Source organism: Ochotona princeps, chromosome 7 (assembly GCF_030435755.1).
Source record: "Ochotona princeps isolate mOchPri1 chromosome 7, mOchPri1.hap1, whole genome shotgun sequence".
In the NCBI taxonomy this organism is placed as follows: Eukaryota; Metazoa; Chordata; class Mammalia; order Lagomorpha; family Ochotonidae; genus Ochotona; species Ochotona princeps.
In genome coordinates, this window is record NC_080838.1 from 2,513,624 (window position 1) to 2,533,612 (window position 19,989).

The 19,989-nt window shown below is 39.5% G+C and overlaps 1 protein-coding gene across 1 annotated transcript in view; it reads right to left on the bottom strand.

The window, feature by feature from the left end:
* The window catches only part of LOC131480856 (centrosomal protein of 128 kDa-like), a 128,944-nt gene that overhangs the window by 13,975 nt on the left and 94,980 nt on the right, over positions 1-19,989 (bottom strand). The window contains 3 exon segments of the mRNA XM_058667333.1: positions 1,755-1,919; positions 6,388-6,970; positions 7,077-7,150. Coding sequence (XP_058523316.1) covers positions 1,755-1,919; positions 6,388-6,970; positions 7,077-7,150 — 822 coding nt within the window.

The window sequence follows — 19,989 nt, forward strand, 5'->3', positions numbered from 1 at the left end:
CACCAAAAACTCATCCTCCTCCTCCAGTTTTAGGAGGAAGCTGGAGTGACTGTATGTGCTGACTGATGGCAGATCTGTGTCCTATCTCTATTTTATTCTCAGGACCCTGCACAAGGACTGCCACAAAGATACGTAACACACAGCAGCACAGTAAAATGATGGAATCTTCAAACTGATCTAAGGTGAATTCTGCATCTATTTGAATGTGTGGTAACACAAACATCTGGAACATCACAAACAGGATCGGGGACAAAATGATTTCAGGTAAAGCAAAGAAAACAATAATTTCAATGTATCATAATTTGGAACAGTTTCTTAAATGCAGATATGGAAATCTAAAACAGTAATAAAATCTTTCAGCTAAAATTGACTTATGGAAAAGTTGGAAAATTCATTATCTCTACAGAAATTTCATCCTGGAAACATACACATTACATTACACACAATCACAACAAACCATGGCACAAAAACAAAATTACAGCTATTGTCACTATGGACAAACATGCAACAACTCAAGCTACACATTAACCTATATTTAATTTCCTTAGATTTAAAAACTGAAAGAAGCTTTATTTATATATAAGTGTGTGTTAAGCGTTATGAACAAAATAGCAAACATAAGCAAGGTATTCTAGAAGGCTATTAACACTTCTGTAACATACCGTTTCTTAACGGATCCCTCATCATAGACTCCAACAATGAACAAACCCAGCATTCACTGGGACCTTGTCTGTACTGTCTCACCCTTTTTGTCCCTCCTTTACTGCTTGCTTTTACTCCTGACTTCTGTCACACCCCCTTGCAAATCCTTTTAGGAAATTAGTAGAAGACATACAAAGAAAATTTAAACAGAATATATTCAATTCTTAGGTGACTTTTTGTCACAAAAGAATCTCCAAAGTAGTGAGTTCTAACAATTTCTAGTACTCTACCCATCACACGATATATGGCAATCACTCAAAATGTTAAGACAGTGAGCTTGGTGGGGAAGTATCAAAATTACAATCTTCTTAACCCTCACTTTGCCTTCACTAAAATGAGCATAATCATTTCAATTAAAAACAAAACTAATCTGAGGATTAAAAGTTACAATACTTAGCACATAGTGAACACTTGCGCATTAACTATTTTATGTTGATCTTCAGTCTCTTCATAAATCCAAGGAATTTTGTTCTTAAATCTGCTACAGAATGTTAATGTCCATCCAGAACTCAAATGTTGACACCTAATCCCCTAATCCCCAAAGCAATGATAGTAGCAGGTGACTGGTATGTTCAGGTAGTGCCCTCAGCAATGAGCTCAATGCCATTAGTTAGGCAGACCCCAGAGAGTTCCCTGGCCCCTTCTGAAAGGTATCATCTATGAACCTGAAAACGGGCACCACCGACTCTGATGCTTCTAACATCCTGACCTTGAACTTGTCAAGCTCTAAAACCATGAGAAATGAACTTCTATTGCTTTTAAGTCACTCAGTATGTTACACAGCTCAGAGTAAAACACCAACTCAAAGTTATAAGAATTAAATGAGTGGATTAAATTCCTCAATAAAACATCATTCCTTTCTTTCCCACCATGCCTCTAAATGCCTATTTAAGACACAGAAGAAACTTGAAAAGCATTCAAAAGTAACAAATTGCCTGAAAGAGTAAATTCACAGTATTCTAATAAATTACCATGTTTTCTATGAAAGACTACAATTATGCCCTAAAAGAACAAACAAACGGAAGTCTTTTAAATTAGAATAAAATGTTTACCTTCTCTTCTAGTTGATCCTTCAAACATTGATATTTTAGCTTCAATTTCTTATTCTCATTTTCATTCTGGCTTAATTCCTCTGTCAGTTTCTCACACTGTGACTTCAACTTCTCCAGCTGACAACGATGGGCTTTAGCTATATTCTTATCTTCTGCACTTTCGGCCTGAGAAAAAGTAAAAAAAGAAAAAAATTTAATGACCACAAATTACACCAAGCAAATTACACACTTTATCAATGGTGAAAGAGTCCAGCTTTTAGCTACCTCAAAGTATTATGTAAAAAATAAACTAAACACCAATAAAATGTTCATTTATTGAAGCACTGATGAGCACTTAGCAAGAATTACTAAGTGACAGGTACTGGACTAGAAGCAAAGGGAACAGATACAAAAGGCACTGAATGAGGAGTGCTTAGTTAATGTAGTAACCAGGTATTGTGGCAATCCAAAGAGATACCAATGCCACTAAAAGGGGATCGAATTATTAGAGAAGCACACCCACAGGGAAAAACAGTGAGAGGGTATTGCTGACTGAGCAACGTCCTCTTCCACACAGGGAGGAAATTTCCTCTGCTACCTCAATTTTAAGAAATAAATTATGAGCATTTTATATAATGTAATTGCTGATATCTTTTTTTTGTTGAGATAAGAGTATAGATTTTACCAGCCAAGCAACTTAGCAACTTACTATCAGAGTTTACCACTGACTTCTTTCAATATCATGAAATAACATTAACCAACTTACATGAAATAAAATTGGAAAGAGCTTTGCAAAAATGAACATTAGAATAATCTGTTGTGTAGATGAGATTCAGTGAGTATCTCACAGATGTCCACTTAAAGACATTTCAAATGACAACAGCAATGGAAAGACTTTGTGTCAGGCACTATTCTAAGACCTCTGGATATTCAGATTCTCTTTATCTTATCTTCATAAAAACTTGCCAAGAAAGCCATTATTATTGCTTGACTGCCTCTTTTGTGAAACTGAAACAAAGAGAAACTAATAACTTGCCCAAAGGTTTATAATGGGAAAATGCAGAATCAGAAATTGAGCCCCAAAATTCTTTCTGCCATTTATGCATTTGACCACTATGACATATGGCCTCCAAAAAGCACAATATCATAAGGTTTACAAACATCACAGAGAGGCAACTTACAGTGTCAACTGCCCACAATTATTAACCGTGAAAGAAACTACACACAATCTCATTATGATATACATGTTTATGCCTAAAATACATCTGCTTCTTTTACTTCTAAGTTTATTACATTTGTTAAATTGCTAACGTGGGACCACAATCATCGGAAAGTTTCCTACACAAAGAATATTTTGTCAGTTCAAGACAATTTATATTTCATTTACCCCATAAAACTCACCTAAGAGCTGATAGCATTTAGAACTAACAAAGGAACTGCTTTTCTTTTATGAGCAATCTTGTATTCACAGCCCAAAAATAAAGTTACAAAATAAAGCCTGTCATCAGGATAACTGGCCAATTACAGTGTTTTCAACCGGAATTCTTTCACTTTCCTATCCTAGAGAAAGCTCAGGTAAATAAGATTTCCTCACGTGGTCATCAGATGGCTGGCTGCAGCTCGCTGAGAATCTCAAGAGCTGGTGATGTTCATCTCCTACCAAGTTCTTTCCTCTAGGGGGTCTCATTAGACATCCTAAAATCAGCCAGGATGGGAAGCTCTACACCAGGAAATATGGCCTACGGGTCAGACATGTTTTTCCACCAGGCAGCCTACTCTTACACATGTATTACCTCAGCATTCGCTAAGTTTCACCAAAAAAAAAACTGAGTTATTCCTGCAACTTTTATTAGTCACATTTTATGTTCAGGACTACAAACTTATGTTGCATTAGCAACAAGACATTCCTTTTCCTATGGAACTGATGAATCATAAAAAGGGCAAGTAATTAGACCAACATCGTGTAGCCAGCAAGTGAAAAAAAGTACATAATTCCAACCCTCCATCCCTGATTCCAGGAAGAGGTGCTCTACAAAACTGCTGAAATCACAATGAGGTAACAGTGGCATATTCTGAAAATATTAGCAGTTCCAGGAGGCCATTGCAATACTTTCAGTTAAGGTAGGAGAAGAATGATGCTGGATAGCAAAAATATACACTCAGCTTGCACAGGGAAAAGTACACAGGTGACAGCTCACATTGTGGTGCAGCCAGTTAAGCTGCCGCTAGGGACGATGGCATCCCATTTCAGAGTGCTTATTCAAGTCCTACTGGCTACTCTGATTTCAAGCCAGCTCCCTATGAATATATCTGAGAGGGTAGCAGAAAACGGTTCCTTTCTCAGGGCCTTCTCACCCATGTGGGAGACGCAGACAGAATTTTTGGCTTCAGGATGTTGTGAGCTTTAGATCAATGAACCAACAGATCAAAGTATTTGCGTGTGCACGCACGCACATGCATATGCCTATTAATCAGACATACACACATACATATATATATGATGAACCAAAACCTAGAAAAAGTAATGAACTCCATGTAAAGCTGACAAATATACAAAGCTACTTATCCAAAGCCTCATTGTGTATACTTAAGTATACTAAATCTGAGTAGGAACACTGTTAACTTCTAATGAATATAAAAAGTAAAAATATAAGAATATATTGAGCATGCTGCAGTGGCCTAGCAACTAAACTCCTCACCTTGAATGTACCAGGATCCCATACAGACACTGGTTCTAATCCCAGCAGCTCCACTTCCCCTCCAGCTCCCTGCTTGTGGCCTGGGAAAGCAGTTGAGCACTGCCCAAAGCCTTGGGACCCTGCACCCGCATGGGAGACCTGGAAGAAGCTCCTGGCTCCTGGTTTTGGATCGGCTCAGCTCCAGCTGTTATGGTCACTTGGGGAGTGAATCATTGGACAGAAGATCTTCCTCTCTATATCTCCTCCTCTCTGTGTATCTGACTTTGTAATAAAAACAAATACATCCTTTAAAAAAAAGTAAAAATATAGGAATACAGCAATACAATAGCATGAGATTGAGACAATGGGTAATTTATTTGCTTTCAAAGCAAACAACTGTGCTGTCCCAAACTCTGATTCTTCCTTAAGCTCGTCTGCTCCTGGTGTGTGTGCCACTGCCAGGCCACATTAGAACAGCTACACTTCACTTCTTAGACTCTAGTTCTTCCAACTAAAAAACCAAAAGGCCTTAAGATTTCAGAAGATTCAAAAAAGTATGAGAAAGTCATAATTTTTGACACAGTTCATTTAGCAAGCCTTTATTGTCATTTACTATAATTGAATTTAAAAACTTCTTAAAGAAAACAAAAAAATCAATTTTCCACATTACATGGAAAATTTCAAGCTAAGCAGATCACAGAGCAAGTCTTTTCATTTTCAGCTATTTAAATATGTCAACCCAATAGCCACGGAGCCAGTTATGTAAGTGCAGAACATTGTGCTAACTACTCTAAGAAGCAGGGATATAAAAATGGCTAAGACACAATGCTCATTCCTCCTTTAAAAACAGACAGCCAACGGAAGTACAAGGCAACCTACGCGTGCCGTATCAGAGATATCAATACAGCACAATGGAAACAGGAGAGAGATTTGGATCAATTGCAATCGAGCCTTATTCCAGCCACAGCTGAGGTTTGTTGAAATTTTGTGGATCCATAAAAGAGGTAAAGAATTCATCGGGCCTCCAAGTATTAGGATTTTCCCCCCACATTCAATACTACCAGAGGCAATATAAGATTAGGAAACAATTTATAAAATAATACAGTATATACAAATTTCATTTTTCCCAATATATTTCTATCATGCATCATAAATACTCTTAAGGTAGCAGCTACACTTCAAACTTTTGCAAAAAGTAATTATAAATGAGCCTTAAGATTTGCCCACTCATTCTATCCAACAGTTATGTGCTGTGTTTTAGAAACTGCTCTAAGTATTTGGGATACAGCTATAAACAAAATACATTCACTATAAACGCAGTGCTTTCAAAGCTCAGTTATTACAGGATTTTCATTTTAACAAAGATAAAAATTCATTTTTCACATGGAGCCTATGATATGCTAAATATTATGGGGAAAATAAAACAGGGTACAGGTAGATCTATCACACCACTGGGAATCACAGTGCAAAATGATTCTATTACACAATGGCAACACCTTAGAAACATTCCCCAAAACCAGAGCTCCATGAGGCATTTATGCAGCATCTCTGATTTGGCAAACAAGAGATAAATCTCAAAAGGCTCCAATTTACACAGCCCATAAGCTGATACCTTAGTTACAACACTAACAAGGAACTGTGATTTGGGTTGTTATGGCCTTAACAAGTCTTTGCCTCTTTATATTTTAGGAGAAAATAAATGTTGAATGAATCAACAACTTACTGCCATCTCTGCCTTTCCTGATCTCCCCAAATAGCTAACTGTTCTTTTTAAATGGTTTCAGTGTTCTGAAATAGGTGCTGCGATAACTCTACCTGGCCCAACAGGCATGAGTAAACCTCATTATTGTTGGTTTTATCTTCCCTACGGTGCCTGGGAATACAGAAATCATCTCTAAACATTTACACTTTATCAACTTCATGAGCCACCAGAAAACAACTCCTTGAGCGTTATCAGGAGAACTCAGTACAGGTACCTTCAGCGTCCTAATGTGATGCTCCGCTTCGGTCTTTTCTTTCTTAAAGTGCTTCATCAGCTCCTGGATATTTTGTTCGTGCTTCGTTTTCACGCTCTGCAATGAGGCTGTGAGATCCTCCAGCTCCCTCTGGTGAACATCTCGTTCTAGCTTTAACTGTGTGATGACCGTAGCTGTTTCTTCATCCTTGCACTTGGCCTGTGTGGTGAGGTCAGCAAGGTCCTTAAGCACCGCTCTCTTGGCTCGCTCTTCCTCAGCCAATTTGTTAGCAAGATCTGCTCGAATGGCACTCAAGTCCTTGATGGACTCTTGCATCTCAAGGAGTTTCGCCTTGTCCTGAGCCTGGCTCTTCCTCAGCTCAGTGATTTCCTCCTCCAGGTGGGCTTTCTCAGCTTTCATCTGGCTTTGAATCTTACTGTGTTTTTTCAATTCACTTTCTAATCTATGGATGTTCTCTAGCGAATTCTTGACTTCTAGTTCAAGTTCAGCTTGATGAGATTCAACATCATTTAACTTCTTTTCCTTGGAGTGAAGTTCCTCCTCTTGAAGGATGCGCTTACTTATGACATCATTCAACTCCTTTCTCAGATTCTCTGTTTGTTGTAAGGCTGTATAAAGATTCTCAGATTCAACTCCTTTCTCAGATTCTCTGTTTGTTGTAAGGCTGTATAAAGATTCTCAGATTCAACTCCTTTCTCAGATTCTCTGTTTGTTGTAAGGCTGTATAAAGCTGGCTTTTCAATTCCTCCTTTTCTTTTAAAATCTATCAGATTAAAAACATGAAGAAACATTACTATTAAATTCCCCCCAAAAGTGCCAGATAATAGAATTTCAACTTATTGAGCCAAAAAAAATTATTTAAATAATGCTTTGTATTTTTCCATTTTTCAATGACTATTATTTTGAAGATAAAAAGGAGGGGTAAATAGTTACTACAATAGAGTACCATACTGAAATACATTCCAGATTTTTATCAAAACTTACATCAACCAGAACTTTTAAAAATTAGTTAAATCTCATATAAAATAAAGCAGAGAAATGGAGAAAAGAAAAAGAACATTCATCAGAAGTTGAAATAACACACTACCAAAAGTAACAGTTATGTTCATCCTAATGAAACAACTACCAGGAGAAAACTCAAAACAGACATAGGAAAAAAATGAGAAGTATGCGAATACTATCTAAGAGAGGTTATAAAAAAATAACCTTTTTTAATTTCAACAGTAGATACAGAAATATGCAAAACAGAGGACTGAAGGTACAAATGGCATTTGTTGAAGGGGAGGCTTGGAAGGCACTCCAGAGAAAAGCCAAAGAACAAGATGTCCACCAGCCTCTGCCAGTTGTAAGACTTAGTAACACACCGAAGGACAGAAGCCAATCACTAATCCTCAGAGCCCTGAATCAGCCCTCCATCCCGTCAATCACTGCAAATGGACATGTGGACGCTCAAGGCAGCCATGATTCTTTTTCTCTTCAAAACTGGTACCAAGGATACGGTCTACCTGTGCCTGCTTACTAATGCCACCCTGACTTCAGGCTCCCATGTTCCCCATTCAGGGAAAAAAAAATGCACCAAATCTGATTTCAGAATTAGAAATAATGAATTAAAATGCAAATATTTCTGATGCATTTCTATACTTTCATAGTATACCTCAGTGTGAAACAATATATGATAAAATGTAATCAGTTAACCACTCCACACAAAGTTTCCTCAAATTCCTCTTAACTTTGGCAAGTCAGAAGAAACAGTACCAAATAAATGAGAAATAGTAAAACCATTTCATTAAGCTACCAAGTGTGGGACAAAGAGAATTGGACTTGATTCTCACTCCAACCATGTAATGTTATGGAAACAATTTACCACCATAATGATAATAACAAAGTTTTTGGGTTGTGACAAACATTAACACGAAAATAAAACAAATTGAGGGGTGAAACTGAAGTTCAAGGAGGAAGGGTCTAAGAGATGTATCTTAAAAACTGCATAAACAAGAATTAACTGGTCCAGTAATTTCCCTGATAGAGAGGTACTCTAGAGCACAGAGGAATAAGTTTACCTTTCAATGAACATAAATCAGAAAAAATGATGAAAATACAGATAAGCTTAAGGGTAAATATTCTTCTTATTATTATTACGACTATAAAAAAATTTCCAAGAATGTTCGTTAGTTAGAACAATATTCCTGCATCACTCTATTAGCAGAGTCAAAAGGACAGTCGGGGTATTAAGCAAGGGTCACCGAATACCAAAACCAAGTTATCAGCTACCACAGAACTTTACATGGAAGCTTTGGAGGAGACTCCACTTTCAAGTTCACTCATGTGGTATAAGGGCTTGGGTCCCTATTTCCTCACCAGCTTTTGGCAACGTGTTATGCTGAGCCTCCAGGAGGCACCAGACACTGTGCCACCTTCAAAGGCAGCATTAACACAATGAATCCTGCTTCTGCTTCAGTCTGACTTCCCCTGCTCCCATCAACTGGCGGGGGGGGGGGTGGGGGGAGGGAGGACAACTCTCTTCTAAGCTTCATAGAATTGACTTAAGACCGCCACATAAACTCATTAAAATCAACTGGACCAATATGATCATGGAAGTTATGACAGGTTCCAAGGATTCTACTCAACTCATCAGAAAAGACAGAAACCAAATGCAGCAAGTGTGGCTATAAGAACATGAGAGAGGAGCTGTACAACAACAGTGCAGCCTCAGCACGGTATCACAGGAAGTGGAGACTGGTGAGCCAGGAGCTGGGGCTACGGAGACCATGGTGGAATTCTAACATAAGAACCCAGACCAGGAACTTGCTGGAGGGAGTGGCACAAGTAACTGCAAACAACGAACTAACCACAATAAGGAAAACTGAATTGTAGACCTGTGGGGAACACAGCTTAGAAACCTACCCCAAAGAGAAGAAGTACAATGAACAAGAGCAAAAGAAAAGACAAAAACACAATGAATATTACTGAAGAGTCCCCTGCAAAGGAGAAAAAACCTTTGCCAATCACAGAGTTAACTGAGAAAGACAGTGAGAAAATGGGGGATACAGAAATCCAAACACTTGTTAAAAAACTTATCAACAATGGGAAGCACATAACACAGGAGTTCAATAAATTTAAGGAACCTGTCACACAGAAAATGAGTCAAATGAAAGCTGATATATCAGAAATGAAGAATACAGTGAAGTAAATTAAAAGTACAGTAGTGAGTCTCCAAAATAGAATGAAGGAAGCAGAAGAAAGGATCTCGGAATTGAAAGATTTTTCCTGTCACCAGGAGGGAGGGAGGGAAACCTGGAAGCAGAGCTGGGGAAGCTAAAGAAAAAAGTATTCAAGAACTGAAAGACACTATGAAATGCCAAATATAAGAGCTATGGGAAGGTGCAGAAGGTGCAGAAAGAGAAGCTGGGTTTACAAACATATTTAATGAAATAACAAGGGAAAATTTCCCTAATCTAGAGAAAGAATTGGGAAACAACACCCAGGAGAGGCACAGAGCACCAAAGGTTTTACAAAAAATGATCTTCACCATGACACATGATAATCAAGCTCTCTTCAATTGAACATAAGGAAAAGATCCTTAAATGTGCATGTGGAAAAAAAATCAATTGACATATTAAAGGAATGTCAGTTAAATTCATAGCAGACCTCTCAAAGGAAATTCTACAGGCCAGAAGAGAATGGAGCAACATATTCCAGATTCTGAAAGCAAAAAGTTGTTGGTCCAGGATAATATATGCAGCAAAGCTTTCCTTCATCTTTCAAAATGAAATGCTTCCACAGTAAAAAGAATATGCCTCGTCCAAACCTGCCCTACAAAGGGTACTTATAGATGTGCTCTTGACAGAGAACAACAATAGCATCCACAAAGCCAAAGGCAAATGTGAAGAACATCCCAGTAAACTAACAGAAGACTAAATCAATGAACAGCCCATTGTTAAAATGACAAGACCAAATTACCACCCATTCATATTAGCCCTGAATGAAATGGCTTAAACTCATCATATGTCATAAGTAGACTGGATTAAAAAACAAAATCCATCTATTTATTGCCTACAGGAGACACATCTCACCAACAAACATCAGCACAAACTATATCAAATGGATTTTTATTTTTTTTAGTAGTTTCATCTCTTCAAAACACTTTCTCATTAAATTCTTCACTGACCCATAGATCATTCAGCAGCATCATTTTCTTCAAGAAGATTCTTGATTTTCTTTTTCTTCTTCAGCAACACATTAGTCATTCAGTAGCATGTTATTTAACTTCATGGCGTTTTCAATTTCTATTTTTCTTCCTGTTGTATTGTTTTGTGGCTTTTCATTTAGAGGATGCACATTCATTAACAGTGTAATGGAGACTGTCATATCCAGAAGCATGATATTTAACTTCATGGTGATTTTTTTAAAGATTTATTTATTTTTATTATAAAGTCAGATACACAGAGAGGAGGAGAGACAGAGAGGAAGATCTTCCATCCAATGATTCACTCCCCAAGTGAGCACAACGGTCGGTGCTGTGCCGATACAAAGCCAGGACCCAGGGGCTCTTCCAGGTCTCCCATGTAGGTGCAGGGTCCCAACACTTTAGGCCGTCCTCAACTGCTTTCCCTGGCCACAAGCAGGGAGTTGGAGGGGAAGTGGAGCTGTCAGGTTTAGAACCGGTGCCCATAAGGGATCCTGGTGCATTCAAGGCGAGGACTTTAGCTGCTAGGCCACCATGCTGGGACCTTCATTGTGTTTCAAATTTCTATTTTTTTCTCCTGTTGTTGATTTTGTATTGTGGCTTTTCACCGAAGGGGATGTATAGTAACTGCAATGGAAACTATCATATCCAGATGTGAGCATACAATGTAGTATGCATCTCTACTTCCAGATCAAAAAAGGACTCCCAGAAAAACTGTTAAGTATATCTTGACAATAGGATGGCTGGACTCTGCCATTGTCCATGCCTGCAATGATGGGCATATGATTGGTTATGAAGAACTATACTAGAGTAATGCTTCAGGGGAATGCAGTACAGGGGTAGAAGTCTTGAGGAGGAGGTAAAAGAAATCCCAGGGCCTGTGGAACTATATCATAAAATGATAATAAAAAAGTAAAAAAGAAAAAAAATTTTTTTTAATTAGAAAAAGAGCATGTGGGAGGAGCCTCAGTAAGGTGAAGGGGGGTGGCTTAAACAAAGAACATTTAGAACAGATAATACAGCTGTCCGGTTATGAGTTAGGACACTCCTACACAGCCCCAATTTAAAATCAGAATATGTCTGAATACAAAATATTATGTCTTCCCAAAATTGGTTTCAGTAACAAGGATATTTACTTTTCTCAAGTAATAAGAAACAGACAGTAGGGTGGTTCAAGTGCAGTCCTTCGAAAGTCAAGCGCTGCTACTTTATCCATCCCAGGATTTCAAGCATCTCTTGGCTTCATTAAAAAACAGGAGTCTGAAGATAGTCACAGACTACGTTGGTCAAGTTTGAAATTTGTCTGGCGATATAGACCATAAGAGCTAAATAACCTCCATTAATTTGTTACTCTTTAATTGTATGGCTAGCAGCAAGAGTGCAAGTTTTCTAGATGTTGTCTTGGGGCCTGAAAATATTAAAACCTCAATATCCTGGACAATGCCAGGGGTTCGCAGCTGAATAGCTTGTCATGAGATAATTCAAAATAATGGATTCAGATTCGTTTTGTCTGGTCAGGAAAGCTTAATAAAGCTCTGAGTGAAAGAATTTTCTAACATTAGAGCAACATAATCGTACCCTCCTCCAGCCCCTTTTAAACGAAAAAGTTCTAAATCATCAGACTCAGTTTAAAAGCCAGATTCAATAGCGCAGGCTTCAGGCGTCCCACCCCAAAAAACAAAACCCTCTCTCTGTTTTTAGTCATACCAGACAGCTGAAATATGAACACAACATATTACAACAACCTACAGACACATTACTGATCATTGAATTCACAGTACCCAATCCTCCATGCTATGATTTGAATATTAGTTGCAGTGTCTTTGAAAGAAGCATGTGTTAACAAGCTTGATCCTGCTAGCCTAATGCTAATGGTACTTACAGAATGCAAACTTAGTTGCAGTGTTTAGAGGTGGGGTCTTTGAGAAGTGGCTGGAGGAGCCTGGCTTATTAGTATACAGCACCTATCAGGGAATCATGGTGGATTTCCAAGGACAGACAAGGATATGGATGCTCACTCATGCCATGCGATGCTTTGTGCTACCTGGACATTCTCCCAACAGATACTGGGATACTACAGCAGGTGCTGCGCCAATGAAACTCCATAAGGTAAATAAAGTTAGCTTCTCCTAGGTGTGCTGTCGTAGGAACCAGGCGCAGATAAACACTATAACCAAAGGCTTCCAACTGCTTAGCAAGGATTTTCGACTTTCCCTTCACAAGGGTAAGATCATACTCATCCCTCATCCCACTGCTGCACCCAAATTCAGTTAATCCTACAATTGAAGGAATTTTTAAAGTCAGAGTTCCTAACTCCTAGAATATCAATTTTCAACACTTATTTATTTATTTGATGGTCACAGCTAGAGAGAGAGAGATCAATTTCTCCAGGCTCTGGGTCACTGGAGGTTGCTGCAACAGGATTGAACCAGGTCAAATCCAGGAGCCAAGTGATTCATCCAGGTCTCCAACAAAGCTGTAAGGATCTAAACACTTGGGTCATCTTCCACCACTTTCCAAGCTATTGGCAGGGAGTTGGATCTGTCAGGGAGCAGCCAGAACATGAACCAGTGTCTATAGAGGAAACTGACTTGGCTGTCAGTGGCATTTCTTCCGCTGACAGACAAAACTTTAGACTGACTTAAATGACAAGGAAATGTCTTACCACTTCAGGCAGAACAGATCCAGACAATATATTAAACCTCCATCTCCACCTCCACAATTTTCCAAGCAATACCTACCTACCTCTTACCTTTATTCTCAGAATGGTAGTAACAAGAGTGCCTCAGTCACTCCAGCTGTAACACTCAGACTTGAAAATCAGAGTTAGAGAGGGGAAGCGAAAGACAATGAGAGGGAGAGCTCCCATCTGCCAGTCCACTCCCCAAATGGCTGAGACAGCCAGAGCTAAGGGAATCAAAAGCAAGGAGGCAGGAGGCTGTTCCAGGTAGGTGTCCCACATGGGGGCAGTGCCCGAGGACTTGAGCCATCCTCCACTGCTTCCCCAAGGCAGGTGAGGAAGCGAAACCAATACCCATCTGAGCTGCTGGTGCCACAGGTGGAGGATTAGCCTGCAACTCGCAGCAGCAGCACTATCAACGTAGTTTTTAATAAAGTACAATCTGATAGGAAAAACTGAATCCAGGAAATGGCTGGGCAACCAAAGGAAAGTAGGAAGATCAAAATCCATTAACCAGTTGTTAATGGTTAAAAAAAAGAAAAAAAGGAAATAAAACGTCCTTGGAAGAACAGAACAGATATTAGACCTGAGAGTTTGAGCATAGTACAACACATGAATTCAAGTATCAACCACTGAAATGGGCCGAAGCAGTCATTTGAAGGTCATCATAAACAGAAAATTAGTATGAACTGCAAGGACAAAAAGCTCAATGGATTGGGGAGCTCGAGAAAATGGCCGACCACGGAGGGTTGATGTAAAGGGGAAGGCAGAGAGAGAGGGCCAAAAAGTGCCAGAAGAAGGAGCAAGTCTAGTTAAAAATAGTATACACGGGTGTGCGAATCCCACAGGACACTGAGGAATCAACAAGATCCACGCAATTTGGAGAATCAACCAAAAATAACAACAAATAAACCAAGGAAGCGCTCAGCGGCCGGCTCAGTCTCACCGCAGCTCGAAAACGGGTGAGTTGGGAACCCAGCGGGGGGGGGGGGGGGGGGAAGGCCGGCGGGAGTTTTGAACAGCCAACTTTGGGAGATCGTTGCACAAGGCCCCGCCAGTGGCGGCTGGAAACTGCAGGAGTGCTGAAACCTCTAGCACTGGTGGCGATATTAGTGACCTTGGTGGGACCCAGGCAAAGACAGGGACGGCTAAGTAACACACATTCCCACATAACGAACGCTACGGTACCGGAAGGGCGCTAGGATCCTGAAGTGCGGTAGCCGGCAGCTACCCCGGGACCACAGCTAAACTAAATTCTGGGCCAACCCAGGCCGAAGGAAAGCGGCCGTGCCTCAGACAAAAAACCAAAGTAAAACAACAACAAAAAAAATCCTAGGCGCTGAAACCTAAGGCTGAAACCTAAGGCGCTGAAACCTGAAACCCAGAAGGGAAACAAAAACAACTCCCTGGGCCAAAGGAAAACAAAAACCTAGGCTAGCAAGACCTCAGGACACCCACTAGGTGGCAACAGAGGTCAAGGGTGAGAATTCAGCAACACCTGGGGCCACAAGCATGAGGCGCAATAGGAGAGCCAGTGAGGTAGATGCAGCTAATGCCATCCCAAAAAGCCACCATAAAGCCTGGTCGATCGCAGAGATTACAGATGAAGAAATTGAAGACGTCTCTGATGAGGCGTTCAGAAAAATAATTATAAAACTCTTCAGAGACAATGAAAAACGATGGGACGAGCTCAAAAATTTTAAAAACCACATAATCACAGAAACAAAATCACTCAAAAACGAGATCCTGGACTTGAAGAATAAAGTTGAGAGCTTAGCCAACAGAATTACAGCAGCAGAAGACAGGATATCCGACTTAGAAGATTCCCAGAATGAAAGCAGGCAGATTATTAACCAACTAGAGTCACAACTACACAAGGCAACCAAGACGATCCAGGAGATGAATGACAACATCAAGAAGTCAAATATCAGAATCATGGGGCTCCCAGAAGGAGTGGAAAGAGAAACAGGCATACAACCAGTACTTGAGGAAATTATGCAGGAGAACTTCCAAAATACCTGGAACATGAGTCCAATCCAAATTCAGGAAGGCCAGAGGACTCCCCACAGGGTGGACCCAAAACGATCCTCCCCAAGACACGTGGTAATCAAGCTACCCTCCAATGAATACAAAGAAAGAATCCTAAGGTTAGCATGATCCAAAGAGAAGCTTACATTTAGGGGCAGGACCATCAGAATCACTGCCGACTTCTCAGAACAGACGCTCCAGGCAAGAAGGGAGTGGAACAAAATCTTTCAAGTACTGAAAGAGAACAACTGTCAACCAAGAATACTCTACCCAGCAAAGATTTCATTTGTATACGAGAACGAAACTAGATACTTCCACAGCAAAGAGAAATTAGAAGAATATGCCAACACAAAACCAACTCTACAAAATCTCCTTAGAAATGCGCTACTCCCAGAGAAAAAGGAAGCAAGCCATAAGCAAGGATAGCAATCAGGGAGATCTCAATAAAGTCCATCCACAGAAACGACAATCAATTACCAACAACCTCAAAAACACAGGCATATGTCACGGCAAAATTATAATTTCTCAATATTAACCCTCAACACAAATGGCTTAAATTCATCACTGAAAAGGCACCGATTAGCAGACTGGGTTAAAAATCAGGACCCAACTATATGCTGCTTGCAAGAAACGCATCTAACCAGAAGAAACTTCAGGAAACTCAAAGTGAAAGGATGGAAACAAATATTCCATGCCAATGGACGAGAAAAAAAGGCTGGCGTGGCAGTCCTATTCTCAGATGATACGGACTTCAAAGTAACAAACGTCAAAAAGGACAGGGAAGGGCGCTACATCCTCTTGAAAGGGAGGATCCAACAAGAACCAATCGCAATTCTTAACATATATGCTCCTAGCCCAGATGCACCCAGCTACGTGAAACAACTACTTTTGGACTTAAAGGGAGACATAGATGAACATACGATAATTCTGGGAGATCTGAACACCCCACTAACACCAATAGATAGATCAACGCAGCAAAAGCTCAACAGAGAAGCCACAGAACTCACACAAACAATAGAACAACTGGACCTAGTAGACATCTATAGAATATTTCATTCTAAGGCCACAGACTACACCTTCTTCTCAGCAGTGCATGGTACCTTCTCCAGGATAGACCACATAATAGGACACAAAGCAAGTTTAACTAACTACAAAAATATCAGAATCATACCATGTACCTTCTCAGACCATCACGGAGTGAAACTGGAAATCAACAACTCAAAATGTCCCAGGAAACATGTAAACTCCTGGAGGCTGAACAATATGCTACTAAACGAACAATGGGTTAGAGAAGAAATTAAAGACGAGATCAAAAAATTTATGGAAACCAACGAAAACCCAGATACAAATGTCCAAAACTTATGGGACACCGCCAAAGCAGTGTTACATGGTAAGTTTATTGCAATTAGCACGCACGTCAAAGCTCAAGAAAGGCAACAAATGCAGGAATTAAGCACACACCTCCAGGAACTGGAAAAGCAACAGCAGAAGGACCCCACAAACAAGAGGAAACAAGAAATTATCAAAACAAGACAAGAACTAAATCAGAAAGAAATTAAAAAAACCATTCAGAAAATAAATTAATCAAAAAGCTGGTTCTTTGAGAGGATAAACAAAATAGATACCCCACTGGCCCGACTGACAAAGAAAAAAACAAGACAAAGCAAGAATTAGCAGCATCAAAGATGAAAAAGGCAACATAACAACAGACACTACTACCATTAAGGAAATAATTAGAAATTATTACAAAGAACTATACGCCAACAAATCCGATAACCACTTGGAAATGGAAAGATTTTTAGAATCCCACCAATTACCAAAACTCACCCCAGAAGCAACAGAAGACCTGAATAAACCCATTACTGAATCAGAAATAGAATCAGTGATTAAAGAGCTCCCAACAAAGAAAAGCCCAGGCCCAGATGGTTTTACCACAGAATTCTACAAAACATTCCAACCAGAGCTAGCCCCAATCCTTTACAAGCTCTTCAAAACAATAGAAAAGGAAGCAGTTCTTCCAAACTCATTCTATGAAGCCAATGTCACCTTAATCCCCAAACCGAACAGAGAATTAACAGAGAAGGAAAACTACAGACCGATCTCCCTGATGAATGTTGACGCTAAGATTCTCAACAAAATCCTAGCCAATAGAATACAAAAAAACATCAGACAGATCATCCATCCAGATCAAGTAGGTTTCATCCAGGGAATGCAGGGATGGTTCAACATAAGAAAATCCATAAATGTGATACATCACATCCAAAAACTGAAAAACAAAAACCATATAATAGTATCAATAGATGCAGAAAAAGCCTTCGACAAAATTCAACACCACTTCATGTTAAAAACCCTAACCAGGGTGGGGATAGAAGGAACAATCCACAACATAATCAAAGCAATATATGAAAAACCCAATGCCAGCATCATACTAAATGGAGAAAAACTGGATCCCTTCCCACTGAGATCTGGAACAAGACAAGGCTGCCCACTATCACCACTGCTATTCAATATAGTCCTAGAGGTACTTGCAGAAGCCATAAGACAAGACAAAGAAATCAAAGGAATCCAAATTGGAAATGAAGAAGTCAAGCTCTCACTATTCGCAGACGACATGATTCTCTACATAGAAGAACCAAAAAACTCAATACAAAGACTCCTAGAACTCATACGAGAATTTGGCAGAGTGGCAGGATACAAAATTAATGAACAAAAATCAATAGCCATGGTGTATGCAAATGGCCGCAAGATGGAAGAAGATCTAACCAACAAGCTACCATTCAAAATAACAGAGAAAAGCATGAAATATCTGGGAATAAATTTAACCAAAAGCGTAGATGACCTTTATGAAGAAAATTACAAAACACTCAAAAAACAAATAGAACAAGACCTCGAAAGATGGAACAACATCCCATGCTCCTGGATAGGCAAAATTAATATCATCAAAATGTCTATACTACCAAAAGCAATATATACATTCAATGCAATCCCAATCAAATTACCCACAGCATTCTTCATCGAACTGGAAAAAATCATACACAGATTCATCTGGAAACACAAAAAACCACGAATAGCCAGAACCACTCTGAAGAACAGGCACTTAGCAGGGGGAATCACAGTACCGGATCTATGGACATACTATAGGGCAGTGGTCATCAAAACAGCCTGGTACTGGCACAAAGATAGAGAGGAAGATCAGTGGAGCAGAATAGAAACAACAGATGGAAACCCACACAGATACGGTCAATTAATCTTCGACAAAAAGATAGACAACAACCCAAGCAAATGGAAAGGTCTGTTCAATAAATGCTGTTGGGACAACTGGTTGATAGCCTGCAGAAACAAAAAGATAGACCCACATCTCTCACCATACACCAAGATCGAATCTAAATGGATAAAAGATCTAAACCTACATCCAGAAACCTTCAAACTTTTGGAAGAAAATGTTGGAAATACACTGGAACACTTAGGGGTAGGCCCTCACTTCCTAAAAAAGACTCCAAATGCAGTAGAAATCAAGACCAAAATAAACAATTGGGACCTCATCAAACTAAGAAGCTTCTGTACAGCTAGAGAAACAATCAACAAAGTAAAAAGGCAACCTACAGAATGGGAGAAGATCTTTGCACACTACATAGGAGATAGAAGGCTGATCTCCAGAATATACAAAGATCTCCAGAGAAACCAAAACAACAGAACAAACAAACTGCTCAAGAAATGGGCACGGGAAATGGGCAGACATTTCACAAAAGAACAAACCCAAATGGCAAACAAGCATATAAAAAAATGCTCAAGTTCCTTGGCAATAAGGGAAATCCAAATGAAGACAACAATGAGGTACCACCTAACTCCAGTAAGGATGGCACACATACATAATACCACCAACACTTGCTGACGAGGCTGTGGGGAAAAGGGAACCCTTCTCCACTGCTGGTGGGACTGCAGACTTGTACAGCCTCTATGGGAATCAGTTTGGCGAATACTCAAACAACTGAAAATCAGCATACCATATGATCCAGCAATAGCACTCCTAGGAATATATCCAAAAGATCTCCTACACAAGAAACCAACATGCACGCCTATGTTCATAGCAGCACTATCTACAATTGCAAAAACCTGGAAGCAGCCAAAATGCCCATCAATAGAAGACTGGATAAGAAAGCTATGGTTCATCTACTCTATGGAATACTACTCAGCTATTAAAAAAAATGAAATGCAGTTCTTTGTGGACAAATGGGCCCAACTGGAATCCATCATGCTAAGAGAAATGAACCAATCCCAAAAGGTTAAATACCACATGTTCGCCTTAATCTGAGATGAAAAGATGACAACTTGAAAGATAGTACCTGTATATTGTAATATTATTGCAATCTCTAACAACCTGTATCCAATGCAATAAGATAATGCGATATAATCTATAAACCAACAATTAATGTCAGAATACTTAAGATCTACATCAAAAAAGTGTAAAACCTACTAAACCCTCAATATGCTATGTTAACCTGTAATGGGGAGGGAGTGCAGGGAAATCTTTCAAGACCATAAAAAGAGTGAGAGAAAAAAAAGTACAATATAGCTTATCAAGGTCAAATCTGGTATTTCATAGACAGCAGACTCAATGCGGCACTAAACAACAATAAAACTACTATACCAATGCATGAGGGGGGAATCGGGTGCGATCCTGACAACCTCTTAACAGGAGGTCATGTGC